The sequence below is a fragment of the Barbus barbus genome (genome assembly GCF_936440315.1).
Source record: "Barbus barbus genome assembly, chromosome: 12".
In the NCBI taxonomy this organism is placed as follows: Eukaryota; Metazoa; Chordata; class Actinopteri; order Cypriniformes; family Cyprinidae; genus Barbus; species Barbus barbus.
In genome coordinates, this window is record NC_136740.1 from 852,315 (window position 1) to 873,749 (window position 21,435).

Genomic DNA, 21,435 nt, shown 5'->3' on the forward strand with positions numbered 1-21,435 from the left:
AACAACTAGAGTGTTTGACGGACCAACCCATCCGAGATCGCTGTGACACTTCATATTCGACAGTCATTTAATTATTCACTCAACCAATTCATTCAAAAATTCAGATGCATTTATGAATGATATAAGTGCTTCAATTATTTAGACAGTTTTATTTAAAATCCAAATGGGACTGATAAATAGTTTTTACATGTATTTGTATGACAAGTATTGAAAGCTAACAGGTTTTCGCAAACACTCTACTTAGTTTCAGCTGGTCAGATAGTCCTGCTCAGATCGTTTCAATGGCTTAAAAGTGATGATGGCTCTGAATATTAAGGTAGGATAGGACTAAAACATTTTACCATTTAAAAAAAAATAATTAATTGTACATCACAGCAGCTGCACAGTCATACTGTAAAAGCCTTTATGTTTTTGTTATGTTTAGAAATTGCCTATATAGTATAACTGAGAAATGCTATATTATTCACATTTAAAACAAACAAACAAAAAAACAGTTTATGTTCCAGTAACTATCACACTGGTATAGGACACAGAAAACAAAATCATGCACAGAATGAGGAAAAGACAGCGTCACAAGAAAATTACATTTCTACATTTAAAGAAGAATCTGGCTCCCTCTTCCAAATCCTCTTTTATTCTCTTGCCTCTGGTTCAGATATTACATTACTGCCATCACTGCAGGCCATGATCTAATTAGAAGCGAGCAAGGCTTTAGCACTTGTCACATCTCAGTCTGTTCGGAGGTGCTGAAAGACCTCAGACACACACACACACGTATGGTCTGATCAGTGAAGTGAGGCACCTTAATGGCCTATTTCAGCATTATTACAGTATTGCGGATGGATTGTCACCAGGAGCCCAGAGATACTGAAGTGTGAAAGCCATCAGTGGCTCTCATACGTCTGCACACTCCTCTGATCCTCCATGTCATTACTGGAGTGGGACGGAGCCACAGCAATTTCCCCTTGATTCCTCCTTCCCTCTCTCAAACACATCCACACGTCCTCAGTCTCCTCCACCAGCCTCTCTGACTTCATTATGCCATGTGATTGGAGAATTTGCCCTACATTCACTTAACACTTGTGCCATCTGTTAGACTCCCTCGTTAATGGTGTCAGATCCTCGGCAAATCATTGATATTCAAATGTATGCACATAGCGTTATATTCCAGCACGCCGTTTCCTGCCTTCTAATGGATGGTTTATTTATCAAAGAGGGATATTCATCAGCGCAAGAGTGACTAAATGTTTTGCCTGCATCGAGAGTGGCGCTAAGCTTTACTCAAACATCTTTGATTCATTGACATTTTAAATGCATGTGTAAAAATCATTTTATTAATAATCATTGTTTTCAACTAAATAAGGTTCACTCTGTAATTTTTCCTCATTTAAAAGTTTTACATCTCAATTCATTGTATCATCATTGCTCAAAACCTTCACATTTGGTAAACACTTCTATCCAAAGTGACTTGCATTGCATCAAATGTTTAAATTTGTATCAGTTCATGCTTTCTCTGCGAATTGAACCCATGACTTTAACGTTGCTCGTGCCATGCTTAGTATAAACACAAGACTGCCATATTGACAGGTGCAGCATACACAAAGTGACACCTTTAAATAGGGTGCATTTTAATTTTGTTTTAATTTAATATTTTATGCTCATCGTAACAAAAGCAGCTTGTGATGTGTCTGATCTCTTGCCTTTTAATTTAAATCGTCTTCTGTTTCTAATCATATGTACAGAGATTTGTAACTATACTGACATTGTTTAAAATTATTTCACTTTTCTAATGATAATAACCCGTGTGATCCCACACAATTCTGACACCGATGGATTTTTGCTGGTCATTTCAACACTTATTTTAAACTAGACCCAGTATTTCAGCACAGATCTGTATGTTCACTGTCTAATGTCTAATAACAGACTACTACAAATCCTGAACCCTGAAACTCAATTATTAGCAGCCGAAATGAGAAAAACACTGCTCTACACACCTGAACACAAGCAGTGCTATAATACAGGACTAGTCATGTTGAACATTACGTCACAGAGCACTAAACAGGCAACTAAACTCCATGCTTCTGTAACCCTATATGCTGCATGAAGGAATCAAACACAACCTTCTGTGACATTGGAAACTTCATTAATTTACAATTTGATATGGTTAAACTGATGCACTATTACCATTTAGTAATTGGTTTGATTCTCTCATACTCAAATCACCACCTGAAATAACCTTGGTGAATATGTTCCTGGAAATCAGAGGCATTACAGTCTTCATTCATCAGATAAAAACAACAAGTGTCTGTGTAAAATCATTCTTATGCTAAAACTCAACAGATGTTAGTAGGCTTTCACATATAAAACATGTTCCGCTCAGTGAAGACTACTACTTCCGGTGATTTTAGAGAAGAAAAAAATACATAGTAACATCTTTCTACTTCAATGATCTTGATAGAAAAGTAGTGGAGTGAAAACTACGATATTTGTCTTTCAAATGTAGTGAAGTTAAAGTCATAAGATTCCAGAAAAAATAATACTCAAGTACAGATAGTCAAAGAGTGTACTCAAGTACAGTGCTCAAGTAAATGTACTTTATTACTGTCCTGAATATTACGGTAGGATAGGACTAGAATGTTTTACTATATATAAAAAAAGAATCTGACTTCAGCATTTATTATGTGACTCAAGAGCTGCACATTTATACTCTAAAAGGCTTCAAGTTTTAGAAGTGGCTTGGGAGTAACATAATCAGATTACTTTTTTCAAGTAACTATTAAAAAGTAATGCATTACTTTTATCTACAATGAAATATTTTTCAAAAAAGTAATGCAAGTCTCTTTGTTTTCTCTTTTATTGACTGACAGCTCTCCTGTCTGCAGGTTGAGAGAAATCAGGAGTCAATGCAGAGACACTTCCTTCAGCCTGAGGATTATTCATTTCACTTTTGGTGTGAAAGGGCCTTTACAGTCAAAAATTATAACTTTTGGGTTTTTTGTTATCATAAAAAAAAAACAAATAACCAAGCCCAGCACATGTGATTCAGTACTTCCTATAAAAAAATAACCAAGTAACACAACTGGTTACTTTTTCATGGAGTAACCCAATATTGTAATGCATTACTTTTAAAAGTAACTTTCCCCAACACTGCTTATAAGATATGATATTACAACAGATTATGCAAGAATGGTCTCACATAGAAACATGTTCTGCTCGGCCCAAGAATGAAGAGGAGAAGAGATGTGCTTTTGTTGACTTCATCACCATGGAGATTTAATAGGCTTGTATTGGGCCACCTGGATACCAGCAGGACCTTATGCTAATGAGGGAGAGACGCTTCTACACTCACCACACACACACACACACACACACACACACACACACACGGCTCTCACGGACACTCCTGCTCCAGATCAAACGCTGCTCATTACGCGACACCCTTCACTGCCAAACCTCTTATTCCTGATCTTTATTTTTCACCACATCAATTTAAGTACAAATCAAATTTCTTTCAGAATCTGGAGCGTGACTAATAGCGTTTGCGGGCAATCTCTGCGAGGCTCTCTTTGCACTGAAATGTCATCACTTGGTGAGATGTTGTGGAAAGAGACACGTGCAGTGGAGCGTGGCGCTGATCGCACACCTCCGGCAGCAATCTGAGGAAACATGATGATGATGATGATGGTGGTGGTGGTGGTGAGGAGCATGATGTAATCCCTTTCATGCCACAGCAAGCCGTGAGCAGCACACGCACAGAGCAGCAGTGCCATCTCATGCTCACACAGGGAAGTGCCTTACATAAGCTTCAGAGGATTACATCACTGTTATATCAGACAATAGTGGCAGCTGAGAATCTGACGCGTGGATACACACACAAACTCATCACCAAAGTTGGCAAGAACAACAAAAACAGTCACAGATGATGCAGCTTTATGGTCTTTTACAGTGTTGTATTATTAAACCTATTTATTTCAATTCAATTCATCACATTGTTGACGAGACGGTGGTAAACTAAAGGTACAGTTTTTGCACATTCATTCTAACAATTTGACTTATATTTAAAAGTTTGAGGTCAGAAATATTTTTTTTGGTTGTTGGCAAAATGAACTAACGATTAAAAAAACACTTTTATAGCATTTATTAATCTTAATGTTAATCTCAACATTGACTGACTAACACATTTTAATTAAAACATGTATCTGTCAATATTAGTTAATGCACTGTAAACTAACATCATTTAAACAAAGGTTTATAAATGCTGTAAAAACATATTGCTATTTTTATGCTAATGTTTCCAAAATAAACCTTATTGTAAAATGTTACCATTTTAGCATCAAATAAATTAATAATTTTGTCCATCAATGATGCATTAAATGGATCAAAAGTAAAAGGCATTTATAATGTTATAAAAGATTTATGTTTCAAATAAATGCTGCTCTTTTTAACTTTCTATTCATCTGTGAATCCTGAAAAATAAAATGTATCCCAGTTTCCGAAAAAAATATTAAACAATATTGATAATAGTCAGAAATGTTTGTTGATCAGTAAATCAGTATATTATAATGATTTCTGAAGATCATGTGACACTGAAGACTGGAGTAATGATGCTGAAAATACAGCCCCGCATCACAGAAATAAATTACAGTTTAACACATATTCACACAGAAAACAGCTGTAATAATATTTCACTGTGTTTGATCAAATAAATGCAGCCTTGGTGAGCAGAAGATATGTCTTTCAGAAACATAAAAAAATCTGATTGACCTCAAACCTTTGAACCGTTTATGCTCTAGTTCTACATACTGTGCTGCTGTTTCTGCCAGGCCCATGTTTCATATAAATGTCTTGTCTCAGATGTTGTGCTGATGTCTTACCGTTGTCCGGAGTCTCCTGTGAAGCCATGAGTTCACTCCTCTTCTTGCGTATGTTCATGAGTTTGGCCTGTGAGATCTCTCTGACTATAGAGGACAGCTGCTCTTTAGAGCTCTGCGCCGGAGGACTGCTCTTCTCCTGTCCACACTCAGACTTGCTCAGATGATGGTTCCCCACCTCACAACGCCAATATTCAAAGATTAAACACTTGAAAACCCAATGCAAACATTTGTTATTATAATGTGTTTGTACTCACATCTCCATTCTGTCTTGTGTATTTGTATATCGGCGGTAGCGATGCAGCTTTAGACCTGAAACCACATTCGGTCACATTCTGTTTGGAAACATCCTTCATCTTTAGTGTAAATGCTGTCTTTCTCTTACCCGTTCACTCTCTTCATGCCGCTGGGTTTATTGAACAGCAGGTCACTGTATGGAAGCTTTTTGAATTTGTCTCTGCCAACAGCGACATAAAACTGTCCGTTTTCTAACTCCTTTCCATCCATAATGAGAGTCCCTTCAAAGGTGTACAGGCTGTAAGAGAAGATGTCAAAGGCATTAATTAGGTAAGTACAGCTCAGAAATGCTTCCTTTTCCCTAATGAGAAAAGGCCACTTAGCATCCAAATTACTTTTCATGAGCATTTCAGACTTTTACAGTGTGTCCTGGAGAACCACAATAATGAAAGTAAATCAAATTGATGTCTTTTTTTTTTAAATGACTGTTCTCTAGGCAGTCTCTCTAAGCACAATACTGTTACAGGTGCACAAATCACCTGCAGACATTACATTACACTCTGATTTTAATGAGCAACTGCCAGCATACAAATACTGTTTTTTCTGGATTTTAAAAAAATGCTTTGAGCACAAATATGAATTCATTTCACTTCAACGCAGTTGTCATTACACAAATAACTTCATTCATTTCTTGTGCTTGTGTACCTCCGCACACCCCCGACGATTCGCAGGCCCATTTTCTCCGTGACCATCTCCAGAACCCGCTCAAACTTGCCAATCACACGGCTGGAAATCAGCAACCTCACTACTGGGTTCAGGACGTCTCCATTTGCCACAACACTGAGACACATACACACATACACACACACACACACACACACACCTTGTTGGCAGAGGCTATTTACACTAACTCCGCCCACCAATGTGTGGTTGGGCTAGTCAACATTACAAAATATGCATATCAAACATCTGATAGAAAAGTGCATGCTGAAGTCTTTTTGACGTGATCAACCAGAGTTCGAAACGTTCTTACTCCCTTTTCAAATCTCATATTACATCGGAAAGACATTTTCAATAAAAATGAAGGAAATAATCAAAAAGTTGAAAATAAGTATCGGGTAGGGTTAGGGTAAGTGTAGGGAGTAGGGAGGGCTTTATTGTACCAATAAGGTGGCATGCATTTAATAATTTGAATTAACATTATAATTTACACTCAATACATTATTTTTGCATACTGTTTTTAAAATATACTTCAATACTGAGGTGCAGATAATTGCCACTATTTGCAAATAGTAATATAAATTGCAGAAAATGTTAACAGTGTAAATAGAATCTATACACAGTAGCTGTTTGTGTGTGCAAATAGCAGCTGCCTTTAAAAAATATTAGATGAACTTCCAACTGAAATATAGATGATGTTTTTGTGCTAACATTTTAAAAGCATTATAAAAGACCAGCTAACTTTAAACAAACATTCTATTAAAAGTGCTAAAAAAATAAATAAAAATAATGATTATTTGTTCATGATTGTGAAAGAACCTTGTCAGAATGTTGTGAACCAAAGTTGTGAGAACATTCCTTATAAACTTGAATTATACAAAGAAACAAAACGAATGAATGAATACGGTACATCTGTGCATAAATACAGAAATAGTGCTGGTGCATTAACTTCTTAAAAAATAGCTCAATACAAACAATACATGTGGTTGTGACACTTTTTAATGTGGCATTTATTAGTTTGTAGTATAATACTCAAACTTTCCATTTTTTTTTTTGTTTGTTTGTTTTGTTTTGTTTTGTTTTTCTCTCTTTTGAAGCCTGACCACTGTGGTCACTGTGAGCGAACGCTGTGTGCAAAAAAGCAACAAGATTTCTCCAAAAATTTACAGAAAAAAGCATAATGGATTTTGTAACAACAGGAGGGAGCATAAGCAGTGGCAGAATTTTCATGTTTTGAATGAACTAACAGCTTAAGCTTTTCAGTATCCCACAGAGATATTTGATTAAGTCTCATTGTGAAGAAGAAGGTCAGGATTATAAAATAAAGCAATAAGCAGTACTCACAATATTGCACAGGGTTCTTTGATGGGCTTCAGGAATCTGGCAGATACAATCACACGACTCTGAGGAACAGGTTTCAGCTGCACACAGGAAAAATAAGGGGTGAGGATCGGCAAAGGAGTAAAATCTAGCAAAAACATAAATATAAAAACATTAACATAAACAGGTAGCACACAATGCATTAACAGTTTTAATCTGCTCATGATAATATGGGGGGGGGGGGGGGGGGGGGGGCTATTTGATCCCCTGCGGATTTTGTACATTTGCCCACTGATAAAGAAATGATCAGTCTATAATTTTAATGGTAGGTTTTAGGTAGTTTGAACATGAAAGAATAACAACAACAAAAAAATCCAGAAAAAAAACATTTAGAAAAAGTTATAAATTGATTTGCATTTTAATAACTCAAATAAATCAAATGATCCCCTATCAATCAGCAAGATTTCTGGCTCTCAAGTGTCTTTTATACAGGTAAGGAGCAGAGATTAGGAGCACGCTCTTAAAGGGAATACTCCTAATCTCAGTTTGTTACCTGTATAAAAGACAATAATAAATAATAACTGTAAATAACTGTCCACAGAAGCAATCGATCAATCAGATTCCAAACTCTCCACCGTGGCCAAGACCAAAGAGCTGTCCAAGGATGTCAGGGACAAGATTGTAGATCTACACAAGGCTGGAATGGGCAACAAGACCATCGCCAACAGCTTGGTGAGAAAGTGACAACAGTTGGTGTGATTATTCGCAAATGAAAGAAACACAAAATAACAATTTCCCTCGGACTGGGGCTCCATGCAAGATCTCACCTCGTGGAGTTTCAGTGATCATGAGAACGGTGAGGAATCAGCCCAGAACTACACGGGAGGATCTTGTCAATGATCTCAAGGCAGCTGGCACCATAGTCACCAAGAAAACAATTGGTAACACACTACGCCGTGAAGGACTGAAATCCTGCAGCGCCCGCAAGGTTCCCCTGCTCAAGAAAGCACATGTCTGAAGTTTGTCAATGATTCAGAGGTGAACTGGGTGAAAGTGTTGTGGTTTTGGTTAAGACCAAACTCGAGCTCTTTGGCATCAACCCACCGTGTTTGAAGGAGGAGGAATGCTGCTTATGACCCCAAGAACACCATCCCCGCTGTCAAACATGGAGGTGGAAACATTATGCTTTGGGGATATTTTTTGCATTGAAAATGGGTCGTGGATGGGTATTCCAGCATGACAATGACCCAAAACACATGGCCAAGGCAACAAAAGAGTGACTCAAGAAGAAGCACATTAAGGTCCTGGAGTGGCCTAGCCAGTCTCCAGACCTTCATCCCATAGAAAATCTGTGGAGGGAGCTGAATGTCAGCCTCGAAACCTTAATGACTTGGAGAGGATCTGCAAAGAGGAGTGGGACAAAATCCCTCCTGAGATGCGTGCAAACCTGGTGGCCAACTACAAGAAATGTCTGACCTCTGTGATTGCCATCAAGGGTTTTGCCACCAAATACTAAGTCATGTTTTGCGAAGGGGTCAAATACTTATTTGCCTCATTAAAATGCAAATCAATTTATAACTTTTTTGAAATGCGTTTTTCTGTATATATTTTTTTATGTTATTCTGTCTCTCACTGTTCAAATAAACCTACCATTAAAATTATAGACTGATCATTTCTTTGTCAGTGGGCAAACTTTCAAAATCAGCAGGAGATCAATTTTTTTTTCCCCCACTGTATATACATGTTACGGGGTTGACGAGATGTGAGACGTGCGGATCCATTTGCAAGGCTTTATTAGCAAACATGGTCGTAATACAGGCAGGGTCAATGGGAGCATACTGGTATGGCATTGGTAAGACACAAGAGCAATCCTAGAGCAAGCGTGGGTCGACGATCGGCAAACAGTATCCAAACAGGGCAAGGCAGAGAGAATAATCCAGAAACACGGGCAGGAATCAAACACAGGAAATCAAACAAGATAAACAGGAACGCTTTGTAAGGTAGCTGGTCTAAACAATACTCGGCAGTGAACAAGAGAATGTCCCAGGTTTAAATAGCATGAGTGCTTGTGTGATCAGCACTGCAATCAGGGTAATGAGAGATTGGTGCCAGCTGTGTCTCGTCAGTGCAATGTATGATGGGAAATGGAGTCCAATGTGCTGTGTAGTGTGAAAGTCCATGTGTGACCTCTGGTGATGAACAAATGGAAGTTGCACGGACCAGATTCGTGACATAGCCCCCCCCCAAGGAGTGGCTTCCAGACACTCCAATACAATCCAATAGGGCTGTGGAGCAGAGGCGGAACAGGGGGAGGGACGGAGGGCCAGGTTCATGTGCAAATGGAGGGAGCAGGTGGGTATGAGCTCGATCCCAGACTGCTTCGCTGTTCTGTAACCATTCCATTACTGAAGGTAGATCGGTGGGTTCGCCTGACCAGGGGAATAGCTGTGGTTGAAAACCCAGAACACACTTGAAAGGAGTCATACCTGTAGCGGGTTTAGTGAGGGAGTTTTGTGCATATTCGCCACAAAAACTGCTCCACTCAGCTTGTTGTTGTTGACAATATGATCGTAGGAACCGGATTACTTCTTGATTTAGACGTTCTGTCTGTCCATTGGATTTTGGATGATAACCGGATGTGAGACTGATATTGATGTTGAGATGTTTGAAGAAGGCTGTCCAAACACGGGAGGTGAATTGTGGTCCACGATCTGATACGATATCTTCGGGTAAACCATAGAATCGGAACACATGATTACAGAGAAGTTTGGCGGTCTCAAAGGAAGTGGGCAGTTTGGGCAGAGGGATAAGACGGCAAGCTTTGGAGAAGCGATCAATGATGGTCAGTATAGTGAAGTCGTGGCCTAATGGTTAGAGAGTCGGACTTGTAATCCAAAGGTTGTGGGTTCGAGTCTCCGGCCGGCAGGAATTGTAGGTGGGGGAGTGAATGTCCAGCGCTCTCTCCACCCTCAATACCACGACTGAGGTGCCCTTGAGCAAGGCACCGAACCCCCAACTGCTCCCCGGGCGCTGCAGCATAAAATGGCTGCCCACTGTATGTTCACGGTGTGTGTGTGTTCACTGCTGTGTGTGTGCACGTTGGATGGGTTAAATGCAGAGCACGAATTCCGAGTATGGGTCACCATACTTGGCTGAATGTCACTTCACAAGTAGTGGTGTGAATTGGGTAGATCAGTGATGAAGTCGATGGTGATGTGTGACCAAGGTCGGTGTGGTGTGGGAAGTGGAGTCAAAAGGCCGGCTGGTAACTGTCGGGGAGTTTTTGATGTATTGCAGCTGGTACAGTTACGGATAAACGTGGTTATGTCAGTTAACAGAGTTGGCCACCAGAAGCGGTTTCTAAGGAGCTGTGTTGTGGCTGCGATTCCGGGATGACCAGAACTGTGTGCTGTGTGATGGGTGATGAGTTGTTTTCGGAGGGTCTCGGGAACATAAGTGAGGTTGGACATTCAGCAGGAGGTGGTTCTTGAAGATTCATTTGTTCAATCTCTGTCATAACATCCCACTGTACTGGGGTCACGAGCAGACCCTCAGGGATAATATTTTCGGAGAGGGTGGTGTGAATCGATTTCTCTGTTTGGCGGGATAGAGCATCAGCTTTAGTGTTCTTGGAGCCTGGACGATATGTCACCGAGAAGTGATATCTTGTAAAGAACAAAGCCCACCTAGCCTGACTTGGGTTTAGGCGTTTGGGTGAACGGAGATACTCTAGGTTTTTGTGGTCAGTGAGAATAATGAAGGGGTGTGTAGATCCCTCTAACCAGTGTCGCCACTCCTCGAGGGCCAGTTTCATGGCAAGAAGCTCACGGTTGCCCACATCATAATTGCATTCGGCATCTGACAATTCGTGGGAAAAAACGCGAATGGGTACATTTTGGCCGGTTGTCCATGACGTTGTGACAGAACTGCCCCTACCCCCGTGTTGGAAGCGTCGACCTCGGCGATGAATTGTCGCTCGGGATCTGGATGTCGTAGGATGGGTGCTGAGGTGAATCTAGTCCTTAGCTCGTTGAAAGCCTGACGTGACTCTGTGAACCAGCTTAGACGGGTTGTGTGACGTTTTGTCATGGTGGTTAATGGTGAGGCAATGGCACTGAAGTTCCTGATGAAACATCTGTAAAAGTTTGCGAATCCTAAGAAACGTTGAAGTTCTTTGACTGTTTGGGGTAAAGGCCATTCCAAGACCACACTAACCTTCTTCTCATCCATGGCTACCCCTTCCTGGCTGATCACGTATCTCAGAAATTATGTGCTTGTCTGGTGGAACTCACATTTCTCAACTTTGGCATAGAGTTAGTGTTGGACGAGATGGTTTAAAACTGACCGGACGTGATGAATGTGTTCCTCCATGGTATTGGAGTAGATCAAGATATCGTCAATGTATACAATCACCCATCTGTTGAGCATGTCCTGGAAGACGTCATTCATGAAGGATTGAAAGACTGACGGACTGTTGGCTAGGCCGAAGGGCATAACAAGGTACTCGTAGTGCCCACTAGTGGTAGAGAAGGCGGTCTTCCACTCATCCCCCTCACGAATGCGGATCAGATTATAGGCATTGCGTAGATCTAACTAAGTGTAGAATTTGGCCCGGCTAAGCTGTTATAATACGGCTGGCACCAGAGGCAGTGGGTAACGGAACTTTACAGTGATGTCGTTCAAACCGCGATAATCAATACAGGGCCGCAATCCCCCATCCTTCTTCACGAAGAAGAATCCGGCCAATGCTGGTGAGGTCGAGGGTCTGATGAAGCCTTTGGCTAATTCTTTTTCGATGCAGTGTTTCATAGCTTCGGATTCTGGCTGAGACAGAGGAAAGATTCTTCCCTTTGGTGGCGTGGTACCGGGCATGAGATCTATAACGCAGTCAACTGAGCGATCTTCAAGTAGTTGAGATGCTTTTTTCTTAATGAAGGCCTTGATTAGGTCAGAGTACTCAGATGGCACGTTTAATTTGTCAGAGTCTGTAACAGATGAGTCAGGGGTCTTACTGTGGGTTCTTGAAATCTTGGACAGAAAGCGATCTTGACAGGTGGTATCCCACTGGATAATTTGACCTTCTCTCCAAGAGATGTGAGGGTTATGGGTGCGCAGCCAGGGTAGACCAAGGATTACGGGGTGAATGGGTGAATTGATGACGCAGAATCGGATGGTTTCTGAGTGTAAAGTTCCAATGCGGAGTATGGCCTCGTCCGTGATTTGAAGAATTTTCCCCTAGCCGAGGGGTCGGCCGTCTAGCGCCTCCACTGCCAAGGATGAGTTACATGGGGTTAATTTCAACTTGCATTGGGTAGCAAATTCGCTTGAAATAAAGTTCCCCGCTGCCCCAGAATCTAATAACGCGGTGGTGGGAATTACTTTTTTTTGAATGATTAATTGAGTTGGTAACTTAAAGCAGGACATAGAAATTAGATTTTTTGCTTGAAAACTCACTGTTTGAGATTTCGGCGCCGGGCGGATTGGACACAAAGTTTTCATATGTCCCGGTTGACCGCAGTAGATACAAAGGTGATTTTGCAAGTGGCGTTCACGTTCCTCAGGAGTGATGTGGGTGACTCCTAGCTGCATGAGTTCGTGAGCCTTGGCAGTTTCGTGGGACAAGTGGGGTGTGGCTTGTGTCGAGCGCTGTGAGCGGATTACTTTATCAATCTGAATGGCGAGATCAATGAATTCATTCAGACCTTTCCCTTCGTTCCGGCAAGCCAGTTCAGACTGTAACTCAGGCCTTAATCCTCTTCAAAACAACAGTTTTAGTGTGTCCTCAACCCAGTTGGTTTGAGCAGCGAGGGTGCGGAATGAGAGTGCGGAAAGAGGGTGCGGAAAGATCGGCCGCGTATTCAGCGGCCGATCTTCTCCCTTGGGAAAGGGTTAGTAATTGCTCTCCGGCATCTCCCCTTTCAGTGGAATGTTTGAAAACTTCACGAAACTGCTCAAGGAATGCCTTGAAACTGGGGAATGCGGACCCATCTGTCCTCCAGACTGCTGTAGTCCACTCTAATGCCTTCCTGGTAAGCAATGAACAAACAAAAGCTATACAGCTTGATTCGGTGGGGTATAATGACGGCTCTTGATTGATGAAGAGTGAGCATTGTAACAGGAAACCCTTGCACCTGGTAGGAGTTCCGTCAAACTTTTCTGGGAAAGCGAGTCGAGGGCTGACAGGAGAAGTCGTTGTAGGTGAGGGGTTACTCGGTGCGGGGGGTTGATTGGCCATGGCGTTGGTCGCTGACTGACGGATGCCTTGCAATGCTTGAACCAGTTCCTCTGTTAGAGTGGTCAATCGGTTCAACTGGTATTGATGCAACACCAGCTGATAAGCTTGGACAGACAATTCAGTAGAGAGCCGCTGGCTGACTCGGTGGCGAAGTCTTCTGTTGCGAAAGATCAGACTGGTTTGGATCCATTTGCAGCTTTTAATAAGAATGGTCAAACAGGCAGAGTCGAACACCAGCAAACTGAACAATGGAGACGAGGCAGAGACAGAGTCGAGAATCAGGCAGAAGGTCGAGGCAGGCAGCGAGAATCAGTAGTCCAGTAAACAATCTGAGTCGGGGCAGGCAGAGAACTATCAGCAACGTGAAACTGTCCAAGGTCGAGAGGTACAAAACAAACACGGGTATATAACGCTCAGAAATGACAGCCGGGGCAAATCAAGACTTCGCAGTGTGGTGCTGTGTGTGAATGGCTTATATGTGTGTGTGCTAATGAGGTGCAGGTGTGGAGTGCAATCAGTCCCAGGTATGAGGCATGATGGGAATTGGAGTTCATGAGAGAGTTAATATTCGGGAGACGGCTCCCTCTGGTGGTGCGAGGGAGGCGGTACAGGAACCTCTTCTGTAACAGATGGAGTTCAAACCTGCAAAGTCAAGAAGTTTGGTGCTGAGGAAGAGGCGTCCAGGATCGGTTTTGCTTTAAGTGAATAGCTTGAGGAAGTGGTACAGGGCAGACCTCAATGACAGGCAGAGTGTGATGGACATGTTTAAGGAAGTTGAAACTTAGATGACATTCCTGGAGAACAGTGGTTTACCTGGGAAGCATAGGCTTGTGGATACCAGCAGTGAGTCCTAGCCAGATTGCTCCAGCTACTGCTCATTTTTGAGGTACCCACATTTACTGTGGAAAGATGAAAAACTATTTAAGGAGATGGCTGGGTGTTCTGTAAAGCTTATGCTCCATAGGCTTGTATAATACAGGCAGCAAGCTGCAGCTACCAGTAACATCAGTGGTGGAGGAGCATAAGGTAACAAAAACACAACAGGTGAGGATGCTGCAAGACAGTAAAGACCCATGAGTATGTCAAGCAGGCATTGAGGTCAGAACGGGTCGCAAGTGGTTAGCCAGCAGAGAATTGAAGGAGACGGAGGAGCACCTGCATCATGCTGACATCGTTGGATCAGTGACCTAGAGAAGGCAAGGGCTAGGAAACTCGACCAATGTAAGCTGGAAGCAGGCAAATCTAAGAGACCGGCACTGCATGTTGCAGAGGGAGGGTTGGTTGACTGTTTAAAATTTTTTTCTAGGCTTGATTGTGTTTATGGGGTGCAGTCTAACATGTGTTAATGTTTCATTTAAAAAAAAAAAACGCATACATTTTTACATAATTTACCTTTATTTTACACCTTTATTCAAGGAGAATATTAGTGAAGAGGATTGCGCAGAACCTGAGCAAGCACACAGCTCTTAATGGTATGTTTTTTCTTTGTTGTTGTCTCATCATTTTAGATAGGCTGTTAATTGTAAATGCTACTGCTTATGTTAGCTTTTAAAATACAGTTTTATCCTGATTAAAGTTTTAATACAGCACGGCAACCGCACGTCTGTCTGTCTACAGACGGTTTCAACGGCAACAACATAAACAACCGTTACTGCGCATGCACGCTTTTGTGGCCATAACTTCATTTCTGGAAGACATCCAAATAGAATCAATAACAACAGCTAAGTCCCTATAGAGTAGATTATTTTTTGATAACAAGCAAAATATGTTTATAGAGTAGATTATTTTTTGATAACAAGCAAAATATGTTTGCTGCGTAAATCAGACAGACTTATTAAAAATTCAAATTCATTCTCTGCCAGCAGGAGGCGCATTAAAGCAGGAAAACTAGAGGTTTCCCCGGTAACGGCTGTAGACAAAGCAGCGCAGAGGACATGAGGAACAGGATTAAGAACCGCTACTTTAGAACATTGATTTTGAAACTTGTGAATCCATTAGAATTGTTAGAAAACAGAATCGCGATTCATACATGAAAAGATTTTTTCGTGCACCCCTAGTTTTGACGGCATGGCAGCAACTCCTCCTCTTCTCTACAGCAGTGCAACATGGCCCCGCCCCCTCTGCTGCATGTTCCTGGGGGCGGGGTTTATCTGGGTTTGTGATGTCACAATGCTGGAAGTAACTCGTTGTAGTCCCTATACGAGCCGTTTTTGTAGGCAAATTTTAAAAGACTATATCTTCGTTTGCATTTAACTTTCAGCGTCGTAACTTTGCAGATATTGTTTATGCTCAAACAACAACATTACAGACTAAGTAACGTTAAAAAAGTGAAATCACAATCAACCACCCCTATATGTCTGCAGCCATGACAGGCCAGATAGGGAGAATGTGCGAGAGAAGGTTCTGAAATGGCAGGTCATCTGGAGCATGGAAGACTACTGGATTAAGTTTTTGTTGTCTTCTGTATACGATACTCTATCTAATTTATCAAAACTCCATACATGGCGGTTGGTAGAGAGCTGCTGGGGTGAAGTAGGCATAAAACTAGCCAAGACAACTTTGTAAAGGGCCTTGTTTCATTCAGTTCCTTAGGTCTGGGGAAAGCACAACAACATAAATAAAGAGTAAAGGAGTACTGTCCACGGCAAACGACTGGGAGATGCGGGCAGACCTTAGGAAGCAGCTCAGATTCCCAGAGGAAATAACCCATACGAGTCTCAGACCTGATATTTTGCTCTGATCGAAGATTACCAAGCAGGTGGTACTTATTGGGTTGACAGTACCCTGGGGAAGAGAGGATAGAAGAAGCACACGAGAGTGAGCTCTGCTGGTGGTGGTTGGCTGCAGGGGTTTCGCAGGGCAGTTGCTTTGGAGGACCTTTGGACTTCTTGGGATCGATGACCAGGCTAGGAAGCGGCTGATGATAAACATCACCAAACAGACAGCGCTAGCATCCTGGTGGATATTGATAAAATGGAATGAGCAGTGGCAGTACAAACATACTTAAATTTGGAGGTGGAGAGAGGGGGTGGAACTAGGATGCTGGTTCTACCATCGAGCCCCAACCGTAATAAATGGCTGAAACATCAAGGAAGGGCCCTAAACTCAAGCAAGTTGGAGGAAGATAACTTGAGAGAGGAAGAGGGGATAGCAATGTCACCGACTCATATATGGTGCAGGCTGAGTGCCTGTAAAAGTGCGCCGGTTGCGATAAATCCTCCCATATTTTGCATATTTAACTATGTTTCAAAGACAATAGAAACAATTATGAAATTACATATAAAGATGAGTCCTATATATCTGGATCAAGAAAACTGTCTAAAGTTCAGCAATTAGCAATTGATATAAATGTAAACTATAATACAAATGACATTCAGTCCAGGATTAAGTATATATTATTCCCATAAGTACTCTTTTTAAAAGTATGCTAAAGTGTACTTCAATTTCAAAAGTGACATATACTAATAAGTTTCACATGGTGCTTAAAATAAAAATGACTATGTCTATGACCCAAATCTCAAGTATCATTGTTAAAACATCTGCATAAATTAGAGCAAAAACACTATTATATGAATTGATCAGCTTTGGGTTTTGTTTAGTTTTTTTCAACTACAATCAATAAATTTATTTTCAACAAATCAATAAATATGAAACTGCATTCCAGTCAGCAGAAAACATGCCTCGAGACGTGAAACGTGAGCTCAGCTCTGTCGCTCTCAGGGTCAGATGTGAGTTTGATTAACCAGTGTGTTTAAGCCAGTCCACTGCTCAGTTCAGCCCAAAGACAGACACACAGCTGCTCTCATCTAGTGTTTCGGTGTCTCTCAGGCCCCTGCCGTATCCCCTGGTAACCCCGCGGGACGCCTGTGTGAAGAGCGGAGGGACAGTGCGTCTTTGGGGCGCCAAGGTGGCCGCTCTAATTAAGACAATCAGGAGCCAGTGGGAACAAAGTGTGGCCCTCGTTATAAATATAAGAACCTGTTCAATCTTGCCTAATGATGATTAGGAAATTGTTTCACCAATTACCACGGCAACAGCCCCTTAGCTCAGCGCTATAATAAAGTGGGATCTGAGCAGGTGTGACGATACTCACTTTCTTTGCCTAAGAGAGTTCATAAAATTTTAAGACTGTCGTAAAAAAGTCCCTGTGCTGGTTTTCTTTCTTTCTTTTCATTCCTCTCTGCTTTAACTAGTCTTGAGTTCTGTGGGAGTATATGAAGTGTCATTCAGATGGTCTCTGGAGGCTTTGTTTGTGTTCTGGGTCGGAGCCATTGACTTAAATATGCATCCAAGGAGGTGGAGAATAATTCACAGGTTAATAATTCATTGTCAAATGAGCTAACAACAAAGTGATTCTTTCCAGACGACAACGCAGACGGTGTGTCTAAACATGAGACCTCGCTCAGGTAGTCTTTCTTGAACGTTAAAGCAGGTGAGATATGCTGAACTAGCACACTAATGCTCCAGGATCCCTTTAAACATATAACTTGTGTGCCGAAAAACATGCTCTTAAAACACTGGCTTTGCTTGCCAGTGTCTAAACCTCCTGTGGTTGACTGTTAGCCTCCATTGCACTGGTTCAGAGCCCTGAGGGACGTGTGGATGAACACATGCACCCGACTGACTCCATTAACCTCCAAACTAGTGCAGTGATTGACTGCTACACTGTTAATGTGATTAACAGTGTTTTATATAGGAGTTGAGCTTGCATTAGTTATACTGTATAAACACATACACAGATTATAGACATAAATAAATATTTGTTCTTACCACTCCATTGGCCTGAAGCATTTTTTTCTTCCTGGTTCCTATCTGTAAATAACTAGAACATGAGCTGAATTACTTTCTTTTCTTTTTTTTTCCTTTTACAAATGATGAATTTGTGAAGTGGCCATAAACAGTGGCAATACAAGTCAAACGTTTCACTAAATTTAGTTAAAATTGGTATTTGATCTAAAAGTTCATGCTTAAAGCAAGAGTTCAGCAAAAAATGAAAATGTCTTGAAAAAGTCCTCACTCTCAGGCCATCCAACATTAGGATGAGTTTGTTTCTTCATCAGGTTTGTAGAAATGTGTCTCTGCATCAGTGTCTCAGCAATGGATGCTCTGCAGTGAATGGGTGCCGTCAGAATGAGAGTCCAAACAGCTGATAAAAACATCACAATAATCCACAAGAAATCCACACCACGGCAGTCCATCAGTTAACATCTTGAGAAGACAAAAGAAACAAATCCATCATCAAGATGTTTTTAACTGAAATATGAGTCTACAATCCATAATAACTCTTCCTCCAGTGAAAAAGTGCATCTCCTGTTGTCTCTCGCATCAAAATCCAGCCACATATTTGTTTAGAGCTGTTTTGTCTTGTAAACGCTGCTTGATCTGTGCAGATTTCTCTCCTGATTCAGACCAGAACACTTTTTCCCTTGAGGAAGCGTTATTATGGGTTATGGACTCTATGGTATTTTAGCCAGAAACAACAGTTTGAAGTTTTAATGTCTTAATGATGGATTCAATTCACACAAACACAAGATGTTAATTGATGGTGTGGATTACTTGTGTATTATTGTGATGTTTTTATCAGCTGTTTGGACTCTCATTCTGACGGCACCCATTCACTGCAGAGCATCCATTGCTGAGACACTGATGCAGAGACACATTTATACAAACCTGATGAAGAAACACACTCATCCTGATCTCGGATGGCCTACTTGGATTAACTATTTTATGTTTGTAAAATTAGATATCTACATTTGTATGTACTGTACACTTGCACATGCATTTCTTTACAAAACTAACATTTACAAACATTTATTGAAGCTGAATCAGATCAGAATCATCATGTGTCCACCATACATGCACTCTAAGAGTTCTGTAAAATACATTAGTACACTGTCCATAAAATGTGAGTCTGTAACACCTTGATAATTTGAAGGACTTTTCTGTATTGATATTTCAGAGGTTAAAATTTTCCCCATATTTTAAATTATGCCCTGCATTGTGTTGTTTCTTAGCCTCCTAAGACCCTGCGTCCTCATATGAGGACATTATATTTTAGTGTATTTCTCTGAGACTATTCATGCACAGTTTTAAGACTGGATGTCCTGTACAGAGCACACTCAGGGCTTTTCAGAGACACCAAATTATTGGATGTTTCACCATGACCACTCCCTCTCCTCGGTCTTCAAACATGTCTTATATTAGTGACAGACTTATGGAAATATGAAAATATTATTATCCTTTAAATCTGACTAATTTTTAAACTGTGTGTCATAAATCAACATCTCAGGAAAATGTTATGGGGTTTAAAATCAAAATATGACTTTCTGTTACGAAACAGGACGTTGATTTCATACATGTCCTCATATGAGGACACCGGGACTAAAAACATGTTTATTATGCATTTTGGGAATTATATTTCAATATCCCTATGAAATAATATATATTATTATGAAAATCTTGTCAATTATTACTCATTATTGCACTTCTTTTTTCAATACATGTTGCCCCAAAAGCACATTAATATGCAAATTAGAGTTAGTTTATGGATACATTGTACAGTATATAATGAGAAAACCCAATTTACACACATTTTGCATAAAGAAAGATGGTATATCAAATCATTATTTTATTACAAAGTTTGGTAAAAAAATTTAAATAATAAAAAATCTGAAAACTGAAAACGTACTGGTGATTAAAAAAAAAGTTTTTGCCTATACATTTTCATTCATGTGTTTATATATATATATATATATATATATATATATATATATATATATATATATATATATATATATTTATATTGAGTCTTGATGGACATAGCATAACTTTTGAATTAAATATATTTTATTTATTTATTTTTTATTACAAAAATATTTAAAAATAAAATAATAATAATAATAATGCTCTAACAATGCAATGACATGAAAAAAATACTTTTTTCCCTGCTAAAATATTTGTCTCAGGAAGTTAAGGTAAAGGAATAATCTGTAAACTAAATGGAAAGTGTGGACATTTTCTGCCAGGAAATGATCTTTCTTTCTAAATATTTTTTCTTACACTGTGATTTTTTTTTTACATAGTAAAACAAAAACAAAAACAAACAAAAAAAAATAAAAATAAATAAAAAACATCTCAGGATGCACTTCATGAAGTTGTTTGATTAAAGTCATTGTATTCATTTGCCACGTTTTGATCACTACATGATTCATAAACTTCCATTTGTCCTATTTCACAGGTTTTGTGACTTTTGTGACTATCATTTTAAATATGGAAAACACAGATGTGTATGTAAACGTTTGACTGTTAGATGGATGGACGGACGGACGGACGGACGGACAGACAGACAGACAGACAGATAGATAGATAGATAGATAGATAGATAGATAGATAGATAGATAGATAGATAGATAGATAGATAGATAGATAGATAGATAGATAGATAGATAGATAGACGGATAGACGGATAGATGGATGGATGGAGGTGTCTTACTCTATCTTCTTGAACCTCTCTCGTCCAGCAGCCACATACTGCTCTCCGCTCCGCAGGTGCTCCAGAGACTGGACCCGGTGTCCGGCTTTGGGTGTGTAGATGTTGCGCACCGCGCCGAACGGAGCCCTCACGCCGCCAGTCACCTCCCGCAGAAGCGTGTCGAATGTCGAAACCCGCTTGGAGTTAATCACCAAACGCCTGGGCTCGTAATACGGATCCCCATTGCGATAGAAGTAGATATTTTTCACTTCAGGTTGAGACAGAAAGTTTGGCTTCTCCGCACTCATGGCCGGGAGAGGTGAAGTTAGAGATGGAGAGTCAGAGCGCAGCGCGGCTATATCTCCAGAGCAGAGCAGCGCATGTGATCCTCATGCTCCAAACGACACAGATTCAGGTTCGATTAACAAATCAACATGATTTTAAGCCAAACAAAAGTGGAAGCGGTGGATTTTGCGCAAATAAAACTTTCCAACGGGACGTTCATATCATAATGATAAAGAGAAAGATGCAGCGCACTGAAAGCGATGATCATGGGCACTCTTGTGTTCCTCAAGCGGTTT

At 40.6% G+C, this 21,435-nt stretch overlaps 1 protein-coding gene across 1 annotated transcript in view; it reads right to left on the reverse strand.

Annotated features, from left to right (window-relative positions):
• LOC306878024 (doublecortin domain-containing protein 2-like) overlaps nucleotides 1–21,162 on the reverse strand; it is a gene marked incomplete at both ends in the record, with an annotated part of 32,168 nt that extends 11,006 nt beyond the window's left edge. Inside the window, 8 exons of the mRNA XM_079430107.1 lie at nucleotides 3,644–3,793; nucleotides 4,875–5,040; nucleotides 5,129–5,183; nucleotides 5,257–5,406; nucleotides 5,814–5,948; nucleotides 7,173–7,249; nucleotides 18,154–18,205; nucleotides 20,876–21,162. Of these exons, the coding sequence (XP_079286233.1) occupies nucleotides 3,644–3,793; nucleotides 4,875–5,040; nucleotides 5,129–5,183; nucleotides 5,257–5,406; nucleotides 5,814–5,948; nucleotides 7,173–7,249; nucleotides 18,154–18,205; nucleotides 20,876–21,162 (1,072 nt within the window). The remainder of the gene's footprint in view (nucleotides 1–3,643; nucleotides 3,794–4,874; nucleotides 5,041–5,128; nucleotides 5,184–5,256; nucleotides 5,407–5,813; nucleotides 5,949–7,172; nucleotides 7,250–18,153; nucleotides 18,206–20,875) is intronic.
• Between the last annotated feature and the right edge of the window lie 273 nt (nucleotides 21,163–21,435).